We start from the raw sequence: 16,593 nt of genomic DNA, 5'->3' as shown, positions 1-16,593 counted from the left end.
ATGTGCAAGCATGCCCTTTTGTCTATGGTTAGATTAGTTTAGAATTATCTTTTTAGACTTTCTCAGCAAAGACATACTGTTTTGGGACATATTGTTTTAGATTGTTTTATCTCTCACAGCCTTCTCCCAGCTCTCTGCTGACGAGACTAGCGCCACATATGGAGTTGTTTATTTTATTTGTTTTGTATTTTCTTATCCTGTTCTCACTGTCTTTCCTATAAAAATTACCAAGCCACTGTGCATGGTGTGAGTTGTTCTTAGCAGCTCACCCGTGTACACGTTTGATAAAGAAAGTAACTTTGTCTCATTGTGTCTTTATTTCTCCTGGGTCTTTTACAGAGTTTTCCCCCAACATTTCTTGGTCCTTCGGAGCCGGAGCGCCTCCATCGTGTCCCATCTCCGTGACCAGTCCACGTTGCTCGTCTGTCGACAGCCCACACACTAGGTGTGTGGTCAAAGACCAAGGGCGTTAAATTCGAGTCTTGGCCAACGTTCTTAGAAAGCGACCCACGGTGGTGGGGCCCGATCAAGGTGGACCAGACCCGGCGACACCGACCAGGTAGATACAGACACACTGACACAATCTTGCGTAAAATCGTATTTTAAATTCAGGGAATTTAAAATAGCGAAAGTAGCTCGTCGCGACTGGAAGCTCCCCACTTCTGTGGGTTTAAAGTAGCTCGTCGGCTGGTAGCTTGGAGCTCGTCGACTGGAAGCTCCCCACTCTTGTGGGTTAGGTTTGGAGCTCTGGGTAGCTCCCCCAGCTGGGTCAAGGGAATAAGTAGCTCGTCTACAGAAAGACTGGCAGCTCCCCTTATGATAAGGGTTCCGATCGCGCGAATAAGTGTGAATGTGAATGTATGTGTGTGCATTGTTTTAATTAATGGAGCAAGCTGAATTTTCACGGTCCAATAAGAGACTGAGCTGCTCCTACTGTGTTTTTCTTTTACTGCTATTCACTGACGTGCTGGTGAGTTGAGAGAACGGTCGAGTTCCGTCTCGTAAAGTTCACACCGCTTTTGGAAATAGTCCGAAAGTAGAAGGGCGTGTGAGCAACCACTCTCGTCTCTAATACCAGCGAAGGTGATAGCAGCTGTATTGTGTATATATTACTTAAACAAAAATAAGTAAATACATAAATAAGATGGGTAATCAAGCAAGTGAAATTAAAACTCACTCCTGCTGACGAGCAGTGGTGAGAAAAGAAAAGTCCAGACGCCGGACAAAAACAGTGTCTGTAAACTGAGAGATTTAAGAAAACAAAATATAAACAGTCAGAAGAACAGAACTCAACTGCCAGTTTAGTAAAACCAGAAGACGAGACACTGTGCAGTTCCCACAATCCTTTTAGTAAACCATCACTCACTCCTGCAGCCGCATCTGCAGCAACACCCATATCAGGAAGAACATAATAATCCCTTATTAAGTGAAAACTAGAGATCAAAGTAGTTTGAGTTAGTTTAAAAGGGTTGAAAACAGACCCCACTGAGTAGATATAAATATAAAAAGTACGAAATAAAGATAAACAAAGGGAAAATTACAGTAGAAATTATCTTTAGAGTATTTGAAATTAATAATAGCAAGGATAACAACCTGTAAAGTGATATTAACAATGAAACACAGTTGGCATGATGACCATGCCCAGCATGTATAAAATGAATATAAAGCAAATAATTCACACGAAAATATTTTAATAAAATAAATAAGGTATATTAAGGCTGTGTCATTGTTCAGCCAAGGACAGTGTGTGAAAAGGTAACTGTCTCCATCCTGGGAAAAGGATGATTCTGCAGGTCATCTGAAGCCCTTGATGGATACAAAATAAAATATAAATAATACATTATAATAGAACTGCCTGGTCCGCCATGCAACAGAGAGAACAAATGTGACCGCAGATTGGATGAATTCTAAATTATCTGTTTGCTGAATAAGATGATCCTAACTATCAAATTGGCTCAGTAGTAGTATAGTGGTACACACTGATAAAATATTATAATATGCTATTGCTGTCATATAAGACAAAGAGGATAATATTAACAATGACAATATTAATATGAAGAGGCACCTTAATCTGTTATGATGTGAGGTGGATAATTGTTAAGCAGTAGTCTGCATCAAGCTTAAGGTTTGCTGAAACTCAGTGTAATGACATGTGAGATGAAGACAATACAGAGAATAACTAAACTAATGAAGTGCATAGAGGCACTTGACCAGCTTGAAACCTATCATCCTAGAATGACACATTGCTGAGATAGAGCACACCTATAATAACAACCAATAAGCAAAACCCTGTAGACAACAGCTAAAACTACAGGATTGAGAAGCTGAATTAAATATGTAGACACTGCTAAGCTGATGAGCATGTTCCACATGTTCTTTTTCTTTTTATTTATTTGTTTCTTTTAGAGCAGAAGCTGCTGTAACACACCCAAAGAAAGACTCTAGGTCTGACCAACCGTCTCAGTCGTGGGCAAAAAGATGTCAGTCAATAAAATTCTAAAAGATAATTTATTGACAAAAAATATATCAAGAGATAAAAGATAAAACAGTCCAGTGTCCCACTTAAGAATTGTATAAAAACACACAGTCCCAAGGCCAGAGCCAGCTATGCCACACGGCCAAGTTGCACTCCACATGTTGCCTTTAACAGGGTTAGAAGTTGTCCTTGGAGACCCACCACCCTGTAAGCATATAGAAAAACCCATCCATCCCAATCATATCTGATTTCATCACATTACATACCTGCACAGAGAGACAAAACAACACAGCAGTGTTTGTAGTGTGGGCTATATGTAGACCAGTGTATCAGTGCAATCAAGTACACTTGCCTCTAATTAGTCCAACCTCATTCCAGCCATTGGCTCACCAAAAATGTGACACACACAAAACCACTCCCAACCCAGTGCAACTTCACACAATAATATGGAGCTGAATTAACACAGGCACATTAGTCTACCATGTTACAAGCTGCATGCTATTACAAGCCAACATATGCAGACTTCTGCCTTGTTCGGGTGGCAGCATTTTTCTTTTTTCTTTTGTGTCCTGACACGTTTATGTTTTTGTTTGATTATTTTGTTGGTTTTGGAAACGAATTTAAACGAACTTGTGACAATACTTGAGAATCACAGTGACACATAGTGATTAGGCATATGATTGAAAAATGCCTAGGTTTAGAGCTGTGAGCTATGAGCTGTGAGCAATGCAAAGTTAAATATATATATATATATATTTGTATAAATGGGAAACAACCCTAACTTGAAAGTTTGAAATGTGTGAGATCCATGCATTGTTTGAAGAACTAGAAATTATCTAAAACTGCCTTAAGTGAAAATGTAGAGTTGCATCTATTCTCCCAAACAAAAAAAAAAAAAAAAAAAAAAAGGAGAAGAAGCATTCTGTAACTTAAAAATAAGGCTGACTGTTGACAACAGACTAAAACACTAATCCACAGGTGGCTATCAGGAACAGAGAGGCGAGCAAAGTCACAAACACCAAGGCTGCAGACAGCCACGCAGAAACAGCAGATAACATAGAGACAACGCCTGCTAGAACCGTGGAGAGGAAGGTCACTTCCCACGAGATTGTAGGAGTAGAGGACAAATTAGTTGTAAAGTCAGCTTCAGGCCACACAACTGTACAACAATTAACTGCCCTTTTAGAACTAGTACACACAGCAAGTGGCCGCAGGTGCTTTATTAAATGCATATATGACCCGTCGTGTCCAGTAAATTTGCTAGGTAGAGACGCTCTGACAAAACTTAAGATAGCAGTCATGCCATTCTTTTCTGGTATTACACCTGAGTGCCAGAAACCGACCGAGTATCACAACATTCTGAGATTTAAACAAACTCCAGGCCCAGATCCACCTTATGATCAGCAAGTGTGGAAGCTAGGAGAACAGCATTTGACCTTACAGCACAGGCCGAAATTGTGTAGGTTACGCACTAACCACAGATAGTAAAATAATAGAAGCAAAACCACTTTCTTCTTCATGTCCTGCACAGAGCGCTGAGCTGATAGCTGTGATACGCGAAAGCTAAATACACAAAGACAAACTAATAAACATACATACAGACAGCCAGTATGTTTTCTCTGCTGTGCATCATTTTGCAAAAAATTTGGCATAACAGAGGAATGATTACACCAACTGGAAAACCGGTTCACCATGCCAAACTCTTACAACGCCTACTGACTCTTTCATTACTACAGGCAACAATTTTGCTGACAGAGCAGCAAAATAGGCGGCACAAAAGACAAACATCACATTGATGGCAGTGAACACACATCAGATTCCACTGGATGTGTTGAAAAATGCACAAAAGCAGCAAGCACAGCAGAGCAGGCAAAATGGCTAAAACACGGTGCAGTTCTGACAAACGACTTAATGATGTGTTATGGCAAGCCAGTGTTGCCAAAAAATTCCTCCACAAAATGGCGGCATTAGTGACTCATGGCTGTACGCATTTGTCAACGGGGGGACTGACCAGTATTGTCAACTCTCATTTCTACACTGTAAATTCTACACTGTAAATTTTGAAACCTCAGCAAAACAATTTGTCAGAACGTGCATGACGTGTCAAAAATATAATGCTCAGGGAAACCTGAGACCACACAATCCATATGGACTTTATTGAGCTAAATGAATGCCAAGGGTAAAAATACACCCTAGTGGTTATAGATGTATTCTCAAAGTGGCCAGAAATCTACCCAGTGAAAAAGGCAGATACAATTTCAGTAGCAAAATGTATGTCTAAGTTGTAGGAAAATAAAGAGATGATTGTAAATGACGAAGAATGTAATGATGTCTATCAAGTGTCTTGCAGATCACAGCCCGGTGACTGGGTTCTGATCAAAGTGCTCCAAAGGAAAAACTGGAGCTTGCAAAATAGCGGAACGACCATCAGTGAAGCCATCTAAACACAGCTGACGGCAGGCTTGCCCACTTGTTGTGATCTCGCCCAGTGGAGGGGTCAGCTTTCCTGGCCGGGGGGTCTACTCGCGACAGGAGGGTGTGTCCCGTCGTCATGAGGTGGTGGCTCTTAACAACTGCAGCGGCCCTGACCATGGCCGGGCTCCTCACCTTTGCTTCCGTGAGGGACAATAAGTCACGCTATATGAAGAAAAGGCAGACACTGTATGACAAAGGAAAGTACACCAAGTTTCCCCATGGCTATGCCACTAATTTCTGGTGGCAGCTTATGAACACTACAGCTTACTTGAATAATAAAACTGACTGCTATGCAAATACATATACACTTTCTGCCCACCGAGGAACGAGAGGAAGTGTATGGACTGTTCACTCAACGAAACCTGTGCCAGTAACACGACGCTGATGGGCCTAAACTGTCGCTCCGACTACAGCTACCGAATGCCACTACAAACAAAGACTCATTACCAGACAGGATGTGCACGGACGGCACCCAGCAGTAAAGGAACCAGAGTTTTGGCTGACTGGTACTTCCTATGTGGCAACAAGGCTTATCTGTCACTCCCTGAAGGTTGGGGGGGTCTGTGCGCCCTGGTGGAATTATCAGATCACGTTTTCTTCATGCAAAGTGTTGCACATCACCCAAGCAGCCGGCAGAGACGTGAAGTGGACTTCACCTCACCCAATTCTTTCAGCATTACAGTGGACACTGGAGTGCCGGGAGAGTTTCGCATCTGGGGAGGAGGAGTGAAATTCTTACAGAGCTTGATCCCCGGCATTGGAGTTGCCGAGGTGCGGGATCATGTGGAAATCAACCGATATGCTCTGCTACGACACATCAACTTGACTAAGACCCTGGGAACCGCCTTAGCAGGAGAACAGCAGGCCATCAGAACGATGGTGCTGCAGAACAGACTGACTCTAGACCTGCTAACAGCATCACAAGGAGGAGTTTGCAAGCTGATCGGGGAGACATATTGCACTTTTATCCCTGATGGATACAAAGCTGGAGGAGACATTTATGAAGCTTTGCAGAATTTGTCCATTCTGCAAAAATATGTCACTGACCACACATCTGGAGCAGCTACACCGCCATGTCTAAGAGTAATGATTTCAAAGATGATAACAACTACAATGACTGCTTATGTTGCCGTGCCTCAAGAAGACCAGCATCCCGTTGCAATTCTGTTAGAGGAGAACTTGTAATAACTGCTAATGAATGACGTGGTGATTAAAAATGATTTCTGCCTTTTTCAAGTGATCATGCACTGATTAAAACATTAGTAGGTTATGCAAGTTTTCATGCTTTTATTTTTTTTGAAGTCTTGAGTTTTAAACATAAGTTTTCATTTTAAATATAAAGTTTTCAATTTAAGGTTTGCATCATTTTAAGTATAAGGTTTCATGCTTGTATTTTTTGAAGTTTTCATTTTATAATATAAGGTTTTCATCCTTGTATTTTTTGAAGTTTTCATTTTACATATTAGGTTTTCATCATTTTTAAATATAAAGTTTTCATTTTACTTTTCATTCTTTTATTTTTTGTAAGTTTTCGTTTTAAAATATAAGGTTTTTATCCTTTATTTTTTGTAGTTTTAGTTTTATTATTTTTTCTTGTTTATTCCACTTGTTATTTCATTTACTATGATTTTCATTTACTATGTTTTTCTTTGTATTATTTTTTTTTGTTTTATTCTTTAGACCAAATGACTTCCATTTCTGCTATGCTGACATTTTGAAAATTTAAAAATTGTTTAAGATACTTAATAAATAACCTTCACAGACAATTGTTGTATACATTTAAAATAAGTTAAAACAGGAGGGAATGTTACAGGAAAAATGTTTCTATGTTTCTTTACCTTCTTTTAAATGTGCAAGCATGCCCTTTTGTCTATGGTTAGATTAGTTTAGAATTATCTTTTTAGACTTTCTCAGCAAAGACATACTGTTTTGGGACATATTGTTTTAGATTGTTTTATCTCTCACAGCCTTCTCCCAGCTCTCTGCTGACGAGACTAGCGCCACATATGGAGTTGTTTATTTTATTTGTTTTGTATTTTCTTATCCTGTTCTCACTGTCTTTCCTATAAAAATTACCAAGCCACTGTGCATGGTGTGAGTTGTTCTTAGCAGCTCACCCGTGTACACGTTTGATAAAGAAAGTAACTTTGTCTCATTGTGTCTTTATTTCTCCTGGGTTTTTTACAGAGTTTTCCCCCAACACCTTGTATCAGAGCACTGATAAACAGACTTATCGTAACAGCCATAACTCCCCATGTCACATCCCCACCAGAGACTATGATGCTCCTTGAAAACAATGAAAGTGACACAGACTCTGAGGAAGAAGAGGACGACATATAAATAAGGAAAAAGAATTTATAATGTTGAACATTTAACTTTGCTAAATGACACTCTAGTTGAAAATGTACCCGCAAGTGACTAGAAGTTGATAAGATGCAAAATATTTGAACAACAGCAGGGAATGATAGAAGTAACTTTTAAGTTTAAACTGCAGATGTCTATTATTAAAATATACCTCCGTTATAAAGCTTTCAAATGTATTAAAATGTTCATATATTTTTGTATCACATGCCATTACATCCTGTCTCTCTCACACACACACACATGCTAATAAGTAAGCTTGAAAAACAGGAAATGCTATGCAACTGTCTCTTGGTATAAATAAATCTGACTGCAATGCCTCGGGTGTGAGTATCACTCGATCACTCACCCGTGCACGTAGCTCTATGAAACTCCTTATGACTGTCTTGTATTCCTTCATCGTATTTAAAAATGTCACACACCACTGACAAAACCTTATAAAAAAACATGTTTGGGTTTTGTTTTGTTTTTTTAGTCACTTTTTCCAACATTTACATTTGTTACAGGAAGCTAAATATTTAGCACATTTATTCTACTGGTCAATGGAAATACTGAAATAAAAGCCCTGCTCTAAAGTAGCTGTAGTGGTCAGGTTGTGACTGCTCTGCCTTGATGGTCACTTCTCACCAGGATGTCCAGCAATTTAGCTGAAAACATGGGCAGAGCCGTTTTGGTTCAGCAGCAGTGCCCTTCAGCAGCTGTTCTGTACATTACTAGAACAAATTAAAAATGAAAAGACTCGAATGAAGGTGAAGGGCAGACTTTCATCTTTAATTCAGTGGGTTGGACAAAAAGACTGCATAAAGATGTGAGGAACTAAAGCTCCTTTTCAACAGAATCCCTTCATTTCAGAGACTCATTAGTATTTGGACAAATGAACTTTAAGTGGAATGTTCATTTCTATTACTTTATTCAAACGCTGCCCAATCACTGTGACTACATTTAGCTGGATGTGGGCTGACTGTCTCTAAACACCTCAGTTCATCCAGCTGCTTCTGTCCTGTGTCACGTCATCAATAAACACTAGTGTCCCAGTGGCAGCTGAGCCCGCCCAAACCATCACACTGCCTCCGCAGTGTTTTACAGATGATGTGAGTTGTTCCACACCTCCAAATTTTTTTTCTTTTCCATCATTCTGGTAGAGGTTTCATGTGTCCAAAGCACGTTTGTCCAAAACTGTGCCGGCTTTTTTACATGTTTTTTTTTTTTTAACGAAGTCCAATCTAGCCTTCCTATTCGTGAGGCTGCAGCGAACCCTCTGTATTTACCTTCATATAGTCTTCTCTTTATGGTAGACTTTGAAATTGATACGCCTGCCTGCTGGAGAGTGTTGTTCACTTGGTTCACTGTTGTCATGGGGTTTCTCTTCACCATGGAAATGATTCATGTAGCAATTTCTCTGATTGGTTGTTCTGTTCAGTTCTGTTGGACCACATGTTGCCTGTTCACAGTAAAATTTCCAAATGCAAACACTACACCTTAAATCATCTCCAGGCCATTTATCCGCTTAATTGATAACAACATAACGAAGGAATTGTCCATACCTGCCTATGAGCCTTCGAGTCCCTTGTCCAATTACCTTTGTTGCCTTCAAAAAGAGGGTAAGACGAAGAAACTCCTAAATGCTTCATCCAATTCCAACATGGATAATCAAAGCTGAGTCTGCACATCATGTCCATGATATAACTATAAGCGGAATATGTTTCAGTAAACGAAACTCGTCAGTGTCCAAATATACACGGACCTAGCTGCAGGCCTTTTCTACTCTGAGTGCTCAGAGCACTTTGTACGACACATCTCAGTTACACATTCACAGCAAACACATTAGTGCTTTTTCTGTCCAACATTCACACACAGTCACAGTCAGATAAACCCACTGGGAGCTGTAGAGCACCCGCAGATCAAATCGCCAACTTAGTAGACAAACCCGCTCTAGCCACGCCCACGCCACACGTTTTGTGGTGTAATGTCTCCTTTAATTATCAGTATTTAAGACATCAACATTTTGATTTGACACACATGAGTGAAGTGCTAATCTACACGATAAAAATGGTTCAGTGCTCTGTGTAATGGGTAGACCATAGTATCATAGTCTGAGTCTACACGTTCCAAGAAAGGGTAACAGAAGCCTTAGGGATGTATCTGTGTTTGCATTTCAGGTTCCTCTTCCATCAGTTCCTCAAGATCGTGCTCCACACTCATGTTTTGTGTAGGAAAAACAAGACCTGCAAACACAATACAAAAGATGTTGTGTGCTCGCCCTTGTCTTCAGCATCAACGTTACGCATACCGAGAGGAGATTTAAGAGAAAAACCAGCACAAGATGCCTTATTGGGAAGATCTCACTGGTCTGAAGCACAACAATCTTCAGAAAGCTGCACAGGAAAACATTTGATATTGCAGTGCAGAGATATTTACTTTCTGATTCATACAAGGTACATCTGAAAAATGGAAGCGGTGAACATGCTGAATGGAAACGTATTGAAACTGTTAGCTTGATGACCAGTTTGATTTTGTGACTGCAGTGAGTATGAACAGAATTCCTGTGGTGTTTGTTTGATTCACAAGGACATCATTAATGTGTCTGATTTTAATGTTTACAGATCATCACAGCCAAGCAGGGACATGTGCCCAACTTTCACTACTTTATTTGAGTGGAATTTAAAGATCATTATGGTGATTTTGATTTCAGTCCATTTTCTTACCAAGACATCGCCATGAAACGAGTGCTGGGAACAGAAAAAGGGAAGCACACGAATAACTGAACATTTCTAGGCTGAAGCTTTTGCCCTACAGCACATTCTGGATGACAACACGTTTTAATAATATTTCACCAAAACAATGTTTCATGAACAAAGATGATTATACTTTTATTTCATGAATGAAGAGTTATGGAGGAAATGATGGTTGTAAATTTCTCCAGTGTGTGTAAAGTAAGCAGAAACTCACATGTCCGTGAGTCAATCCAGGACTACGTGACACACAGATGTATGAAAGCTTACAACTGACGAGCAAAGCACAGACAGAACCTCTGTGTTTTTATAAATACATTAGTCGTCATATAGCTCTATTTTCGAGCCACCAGGTTAACGGTGGTTTTCCTTTGATTTGACATAAGGAGCTGACAGACACTTGGAGAAAGGATGAAGAGGCATTTGTGAAGGCTTTTGCTACTAGGAGCAGCAAAGTTGCAGCCATAGGTTTTCAAGCAGCTCCTAAAATAACATTCATTCATGATGAAAGCAAACATCTGCCCATTGCGCACACATGTGCAAATGAGCTTCTGTGTTTTGTAAGTGAAACAACAATGGCTGATGATGATGCAGCACTCACCACTCACACTTGGAAAACAGTAAATGTCTCGTAAGCTGCAATAACATTTGGTTATTCTGGTAATCTGATGCCTTATGAACCCTTCAGCTCCAAATTTAATTTAGATATCAAGGAACAATATCAAAGTTATTAAAGCAAATCCAGAACCTGTTGTGTCCACCTCTTAAAATCTGCATCATAACTATAGGAGTCCAAGGTTTCCTGAACTTCTGCTTAATGGACTTTCTGTTAATGATAGAAAGTTGTCCAATAAGAACATTATTTATCCGAGAGCTGCGTTCATTCTTAGCTAACAGATCAGCTCCTCACCTCCAATCTAGACAAGTTGTGAATGAACTGATTGATAGTGTTTAACCATCAAGACCCTGCTGGCTGCTCTTTCTGTAACGAAGATGCAGCTACACTGTTGTTTGGCTTCATCTAAAGACACTGTATTGATTGGTTGTTTCACAGCAAAACCAGAATATCGACCTTTAAATTAAATGTTAGAATAATCTGTGGTCAATTTTTTATACACAAATGCCGTTATTTAAAAACTCGCCCTTGAAATTCATAAAATGTCCAAAAATGTTAAGCCAACCGCACATTTCATCTAATTTTGTTTTGTAATTTACTTTTTTGAATTATTATTTCAATATATGTAATTTGATTCTTGTCACCATGTACTGCTGGTCCTTTTCTTTCTGCTCGTGTCTGTTTGTAGCGCTGCTGAGTCTGAAGGATTTGCTGCGCCAAGTTTTTGTTAAAACAAAAAACGGCAGCCCCGCAGCCGCCTTCATCCGGGACCTACGGGGCGGGGCAGTTGAGCCTGTCGTTTGTGAAGGGAGCAATTTGATTGGACGGTTTTAATGTTTTCCCTTTCAAACGCGCTCTGAACCGGAAGCTCTAAACGAGCCGAGAACTTGCAGCGCGCAGTGCTTGAATCCGAGTAACGGCGGCAGCGCTCAGGCTGGCGGAGACCATGAGAGGAAGAGCTCAGCGCAAGGTAGGACTGAATGAACACGCAGTCAGAGCTTCCACTGTCAGAGACAGGTGTGAGGCTTCACGCGTGGTTTCTGTGACCGGCAGGTGGTGACGTCAGGAAGGCTGACGGGAGCAGCCAGAGGGGGTCTGTGAGTACACCCGCCTTCATGTAGCGTTTTCTGTGTCTGCATGTGTACGTGTGCCTGTTAGCGCTCTCCTCACTGTTGTTTTCAGAGCCAGCTTAAATCCAGGAACAGCTGCCTGCCCTGAGCCCGCCTACTCCCTGTACTCCACCGACTCCGAGGGCCAGGTGATGAGACCGTTCACGCCCCGCCCACATTATGTATACGCAGACCACGGCTGGCGACATGTGAAGCTAACACTTTTATTATGAGTTCTCAGGATTTATTCACCTGGTTGTGTAGCAGTACTAAATATTAACAGTATCACATCCAGGCATGACCGAGTCTTTGCCACAACACACACCTCAGGGTAGTAAACATGGGGAGGTGAACAGAGGAAATCTAGCACTTCCACAAAGTCAGAAGGCTTGACAGACAAGCCACTAACCCACACTACCGCATCATCGGCTCGGTGTCTGAACACATGTCAATAAACCGGACGTGTCTGCCCCCAGGTCATCAGTCTGCACAAGGGCCTGGACCGCTGTGCTGCCCTGCTCAGTGGGATCCTTCAGGCTGATAAGGCAGGTCAGAGGAGCTTCCTAATGCTGTAGATCAGCTCAGTTTGTTACAAGTCACAGTACAAAAGCTTAAAGTATCAACCTGTTCCTGTGTGGTTACACTGAGGATTTTCTGTATAAGTTAGATCTGTCCAACACTTACTGGTTGAATGCAACATAATAGTACTCTGTGTGTGTGTAAGTGTCTCCGAGGCTTCACAGAACAGTAAGCAGTGCAGCAGCCAAACCAAGGCTTTCCACATCAACGGGGAAAAAGAGCTTGAAGAAAGGGCCTCCAAAGGCAGGTGGGCGTGTTCGAGGTTTGCTTTACTGCACACTCTTACAAGACAGTCGCTGAGAACTAAATGACATAAAGGTCTCGTGTTAATTCCACTGTGGGACTATAAACTGCAGAGGACAGGATTACATTGATGGTGTCCAAAAGCTTTTAGGATTTTCGTTCATTTGTTCTGGAAAATGGATTCAAGGCTTATAACTTAGCAACAGTTGCTTAGAGCCGCCTCTAGGAGCCCCTCAAAAGTAGAGCTGAACCATCCATGTCCTGTTGGTCACATGGGGCAGAGACTAAGAACGGACCCCCGACGTCCCTCCCCAGCCACCTCCTGCAGCTCATCTGGGGGAACACTAAGACATTTCCAAGCCAGCTTAGAGATATCGTCTTTCCAGTGTGTGATGTGCCAGGGCCGCCTTCTCGTGGGACATGCCCAAACACCCAGGAGGCATCATAATGAGCCACCTCAGGTTCCTCCCTTTGATGTGGAACTGCAGCAGTCCCTCCTGAACGACTGAAATTCTACTCTCACACTAGAGGAGAGCCCGGCCACCCTTTGGAGGAAGCTCATTCTTTTAATCAATCACTAACAATCAATCAGGACATGAGCACCAACAAACTGATTGGCTGATGCACACATCAGGCAGGATTGCAGATGCAGCTTTATAAATATGTGAGAAAACACGTGTAGAAAGTCTAATGTTAATCATTCCTCCACCTTCCAGGCCAGAAGAGCGCGTCAGGCCGGCATGGATCGGACAGCAGAACTCCACGAGGACACCCGTCTGCCCGTCCTGCACCACATTCAGGAGTGAAGCTACATCCACCTCAGAAACCATGTCCCACCCAGCTGCAGTCTCACTTACTTTCACCTCGGCTTCTTCCTCGCACCGTCAGTCCGCCCCGGCACGAGGCGTCCGTCCTTCTGTCTGTGCGTCAGTCCTCCTCTCTCTCGAGCCATCGGACTGCCTGCCGGCCTGACTCTGAGACGCCTCGCACTGCGTGTGATGAAGCACCAGAGTTTGTTCCTGTGAGAGACACGCACACCCAGAGCCCCAGCACACACACTCTCACACATGCACACGGAGACAGCTGCAGTATGAAGATGGCACACTTCCAGCTGGAGCCTGGACAGGCTGAGGAGAGCAACACTGAGGCACAAACAAAAGCTCACAAGCTTCAGCATCTGTTCGCACAACTCAAGCCTCTGATTGCTGGACAAGGTAAAGTGACTGTGTGCATCTCACCCCTGGACCCTGCCAGACATCACTCACACAAACACAACCTCTGTGATACCTGAATGCATCGAACACTAAGCTACATGTCACTGATGTGGGAGCTCAGCAAAGTTCTGCTGACGTGGACTTCTGCTGTAGTCACACACAGGACGTGAGCCTCTGTGTCACACGTGCTGACGATGTTAGAGATGTCACACTGTGTGTGTGTGTGTGTGTGTGTCAGGCAGTGTAGCAGAGAGCCTACTCAGTCATCTGGAGCAGATGGTGTCCACAGCACAGATGAATAATAGTGCTTCAAACATCCAGAGTGTGTCAGACCTGCACAGGTGAGACACACGACGTCCTTCACTTCACTGGACTCTGACGTTTTTGGTATAACGTACGTGTGTGTGTGTGTGTGTGTGTGTGTGTGTGTCCTAGGTGTGTGAGGAACCTGGACCAGCAGCCAGAGATGGAGAGACATCAGAACCAGGCGATGCTCTGTAACTGTAAATTGTGTGACAGTCATAAATAGTTGTGTATTTATTTCATTTGTATTAAAATAACACAGTCAGCTCGAGCTGCGTCACACTAAGGTAAACCCAACAACAGACACACTGTGATTTTACTGTTGGGTTCAGTTTGGTCAGTCAGGGTAAAAAGCTTTAACTGACTGGGGAGTAATTGAAAAGGTCTCCGCAGGGCAGAGACTTCAGGAAGAGCTCACTGCTGCTCAGTCCAGGCTGCAGGAACTCCAAGATGACCTGACGGACCTACGGCAAACCCTGCAGGACACACAGAGCCAGCTGAGAGACCGAGAGGCTGAAACTGCACTCGTTAAGATGGGTACGCACTCGCAGTGAGTCCTGCTGATGATCTGAGCTGTGGGCTCTTTGTGATGAAATCACCTCCATTATCAAAGTGAAAGACACTGCCATGAACAACATTGTTTGTGTGTGTGTGTGTCTGTGTGTGTGTGTGCGTGCGTGTGCGCGTGTGCGTGCGCGCAGAGCTGGAGGCCAGTAAGAGTAGGTTACTGGACAGTGAGCGGGAGAGGAGTAAGCTGGCCTCGCTGGCACAACAAAGGCTGAAGGAGATGGAGCACCTCCACAGGTGGGCCTGTGTGGGTGGGCGTCACCCCCCAGAATGAGCCCTACAGCTGAAAGTGTGACACGATTCAGAACTGTTCCTCACTCATGTCGTCTTCTGCTTCAGTCTCCTCTCAGCAGATCATGCTGTTGACAGCTCTGTGTCAGAGACGAGCCAACACCAGCACAGACGGATGCCAGCGCCCCCTACTGACCACATCGCCCAATACCTGAAGTCTCTTAGCCAGATAGCGCCTGTGCAGTGTGTGGATGCAGAGAGAGATTCAGACTCGGCACATCTAGACGTCACAGCTCAGAGGAGAGAAGATCGTGCAGGGACTCGGCCCGAGTCTGATCGTGAGCGGTCCGCTGGTCCAGGTGAAGCCCTGCGGCCAGAGGACGCTCGCAGGCAGCTGTTTAACTCCACGCTGTCCCAGAGTGAAACGGAGTCTGTGTGGTCTGATTTGACCTTTGACACCAGAGACGAAGCAGCGTTCAGAGACGGCCTGGCAGCTTTGGACGCTAGCATAGCCAGTCTGCAGAAGACTATTAAGCTGGACCTGAGGCAGTGACCGTGCTGGTCTTTGTATTCATCCATGTTTGGGCCGTGCTGATGAACTGTTCTGTAAAGTGTTGTTTAAGATTGGGAATAAAGCTGTTTTTATGAATGTCTTCATGGACAGACACTGCTTTGTTCTGCTGCTCGTGGAGGTTTACAACTTTCTAACAAGTCATAACATACAGACAGAACATACACCAAAAATGATCCTTCATTCTGGCGGCCGGGACACTCAAACTCCTCAGGTTAGTGAATTTGCACAAGAAAGCAGAAAATGATCAGCATGAACCCAAAGTGCCGTCTGAGAGAAGAAACCTGGACTGCAGGGAAAGTATTGAGATGATCCCAGAGGCAGTGCAGGTGCATTATCTCTGGGGTCAATATAAATGTAGACGGGCAAAATAAATCCATCAGCCACAAGTTTGAGTGCACGGTGTCGTCCACGAATGTGGAGCACAGCTCTTTATACACAACTAGAGCGCAGGCTGGTGTCACAGCGGCGCTCTGTCCCACGTAGTGATGTCATCTCTGAGTCCAGGCAGTCTTTGGGTTTCTCTTCAGGCGGCCTGATGGCACCTTGTAGAAAACCGTCTGACATTTAACTCAAAGATGTTTAAACTACGTTAATGTATTTGTGTGATAAAAATCAAAACATGCACAAATACTGTCTTATATGTAAAACAGGTTTTATTGAGTACAAATGCAGGTCAGTGTAAGGTCGTGTGTCACACACAGTGGAAAAACGGCGCCTCTACAACCGTCGTACAAAACAAATGGTTTAAGCCTCATGAAATTACAGTGAGATCTAAAACAGTTTTCAGCCTCCGTGCAGTTCAGCGACACTCCTGAGGTAACACGGTGAGCAGGAGGTCACTCCTGAGCCCAGAGCAGTAAACACCTGGGTTAATGAAGGCCCCAGCAGACGGGACGAGTTCCACACCCACACAGCACCGTGCTACTGCTACTGCTCTGAACCAGCTTAGCACAAAGACGAGTGAAGTATTCCCACCAGCTGTCCGTGGTTGAAAGGCCACTGTGAGGACAGGGCTGCAGAGACGCTGCTGATTAAACCAAGAGAACCAAGTTAACTCGAGTTATGAGAATAGTGTTGCCCTACAGTGTGATGTCACAGAAATCCATCCCTGAA

General features: G+C 43.2%; 1 protein-coding gene across 1 annotated transcript; it reads left to right on the top strand.

Annotated features, from left to right (window-relative positions):
• Nucleotides 1-11,517: 11,517 nt before the first annotated feature.
• On the top strand, nucleotides 11,518-15,559 carry ccdc14 (coiled-coil domain containing 14). Its single transcript, XM_085449007.1, has 11 exons — nucleotides 11,518-11,630; nucleotides 11,714-11,757; nucleotides 11,843-11,918; nucleotides 12,246-12,318; nucleotides 12,494-12,595; nucleotides 13,308-13,805; nucleotides 14,044-14,146; nucleotides 14,241-14,308; nucleotides 14,502-14,645; nucleotides 14,810-14,912; nucleotides 15,015-15,559. The coding sequence occupies exons 1-11, from the start codon at nucleotides 11,607-11,609 to the stop codon at nucleotides 15,457-15,459; spliced, it is 1,680 nt and encodes a 559-aa protein (XP_085305133.1). The 5' UTR covers nucleotides 11,518-11,606; the 3' UTR covers nucleotides 15,460-15,559.
• The last annotated feature ends 1,034 nt before the right edge of the window (nucleotides 15,560-16,593 follow it).

Source organism: Copadichromis virginalis, linkage group LG23 (assembly GCF_057382275.1).
Source record: "Copadichromis virginalis isolate Kocher_CV1m ecotype Utaka linkage group LG23, C_Virginalis_male_GT1.1, whole genome shotgun sequence".
Lineage (NCBI taxonomy): Eukaryota > Metazoa > Chordata > Actinopteri > Cichliformes > Cichlidae > Copadichromis > Copadichromis virginalis.
The sequence above is the reverse complement of the archived record's forward strand: the minus strand, read 5'-3'. Positions and strand labels throughout refer to the sequence as shown.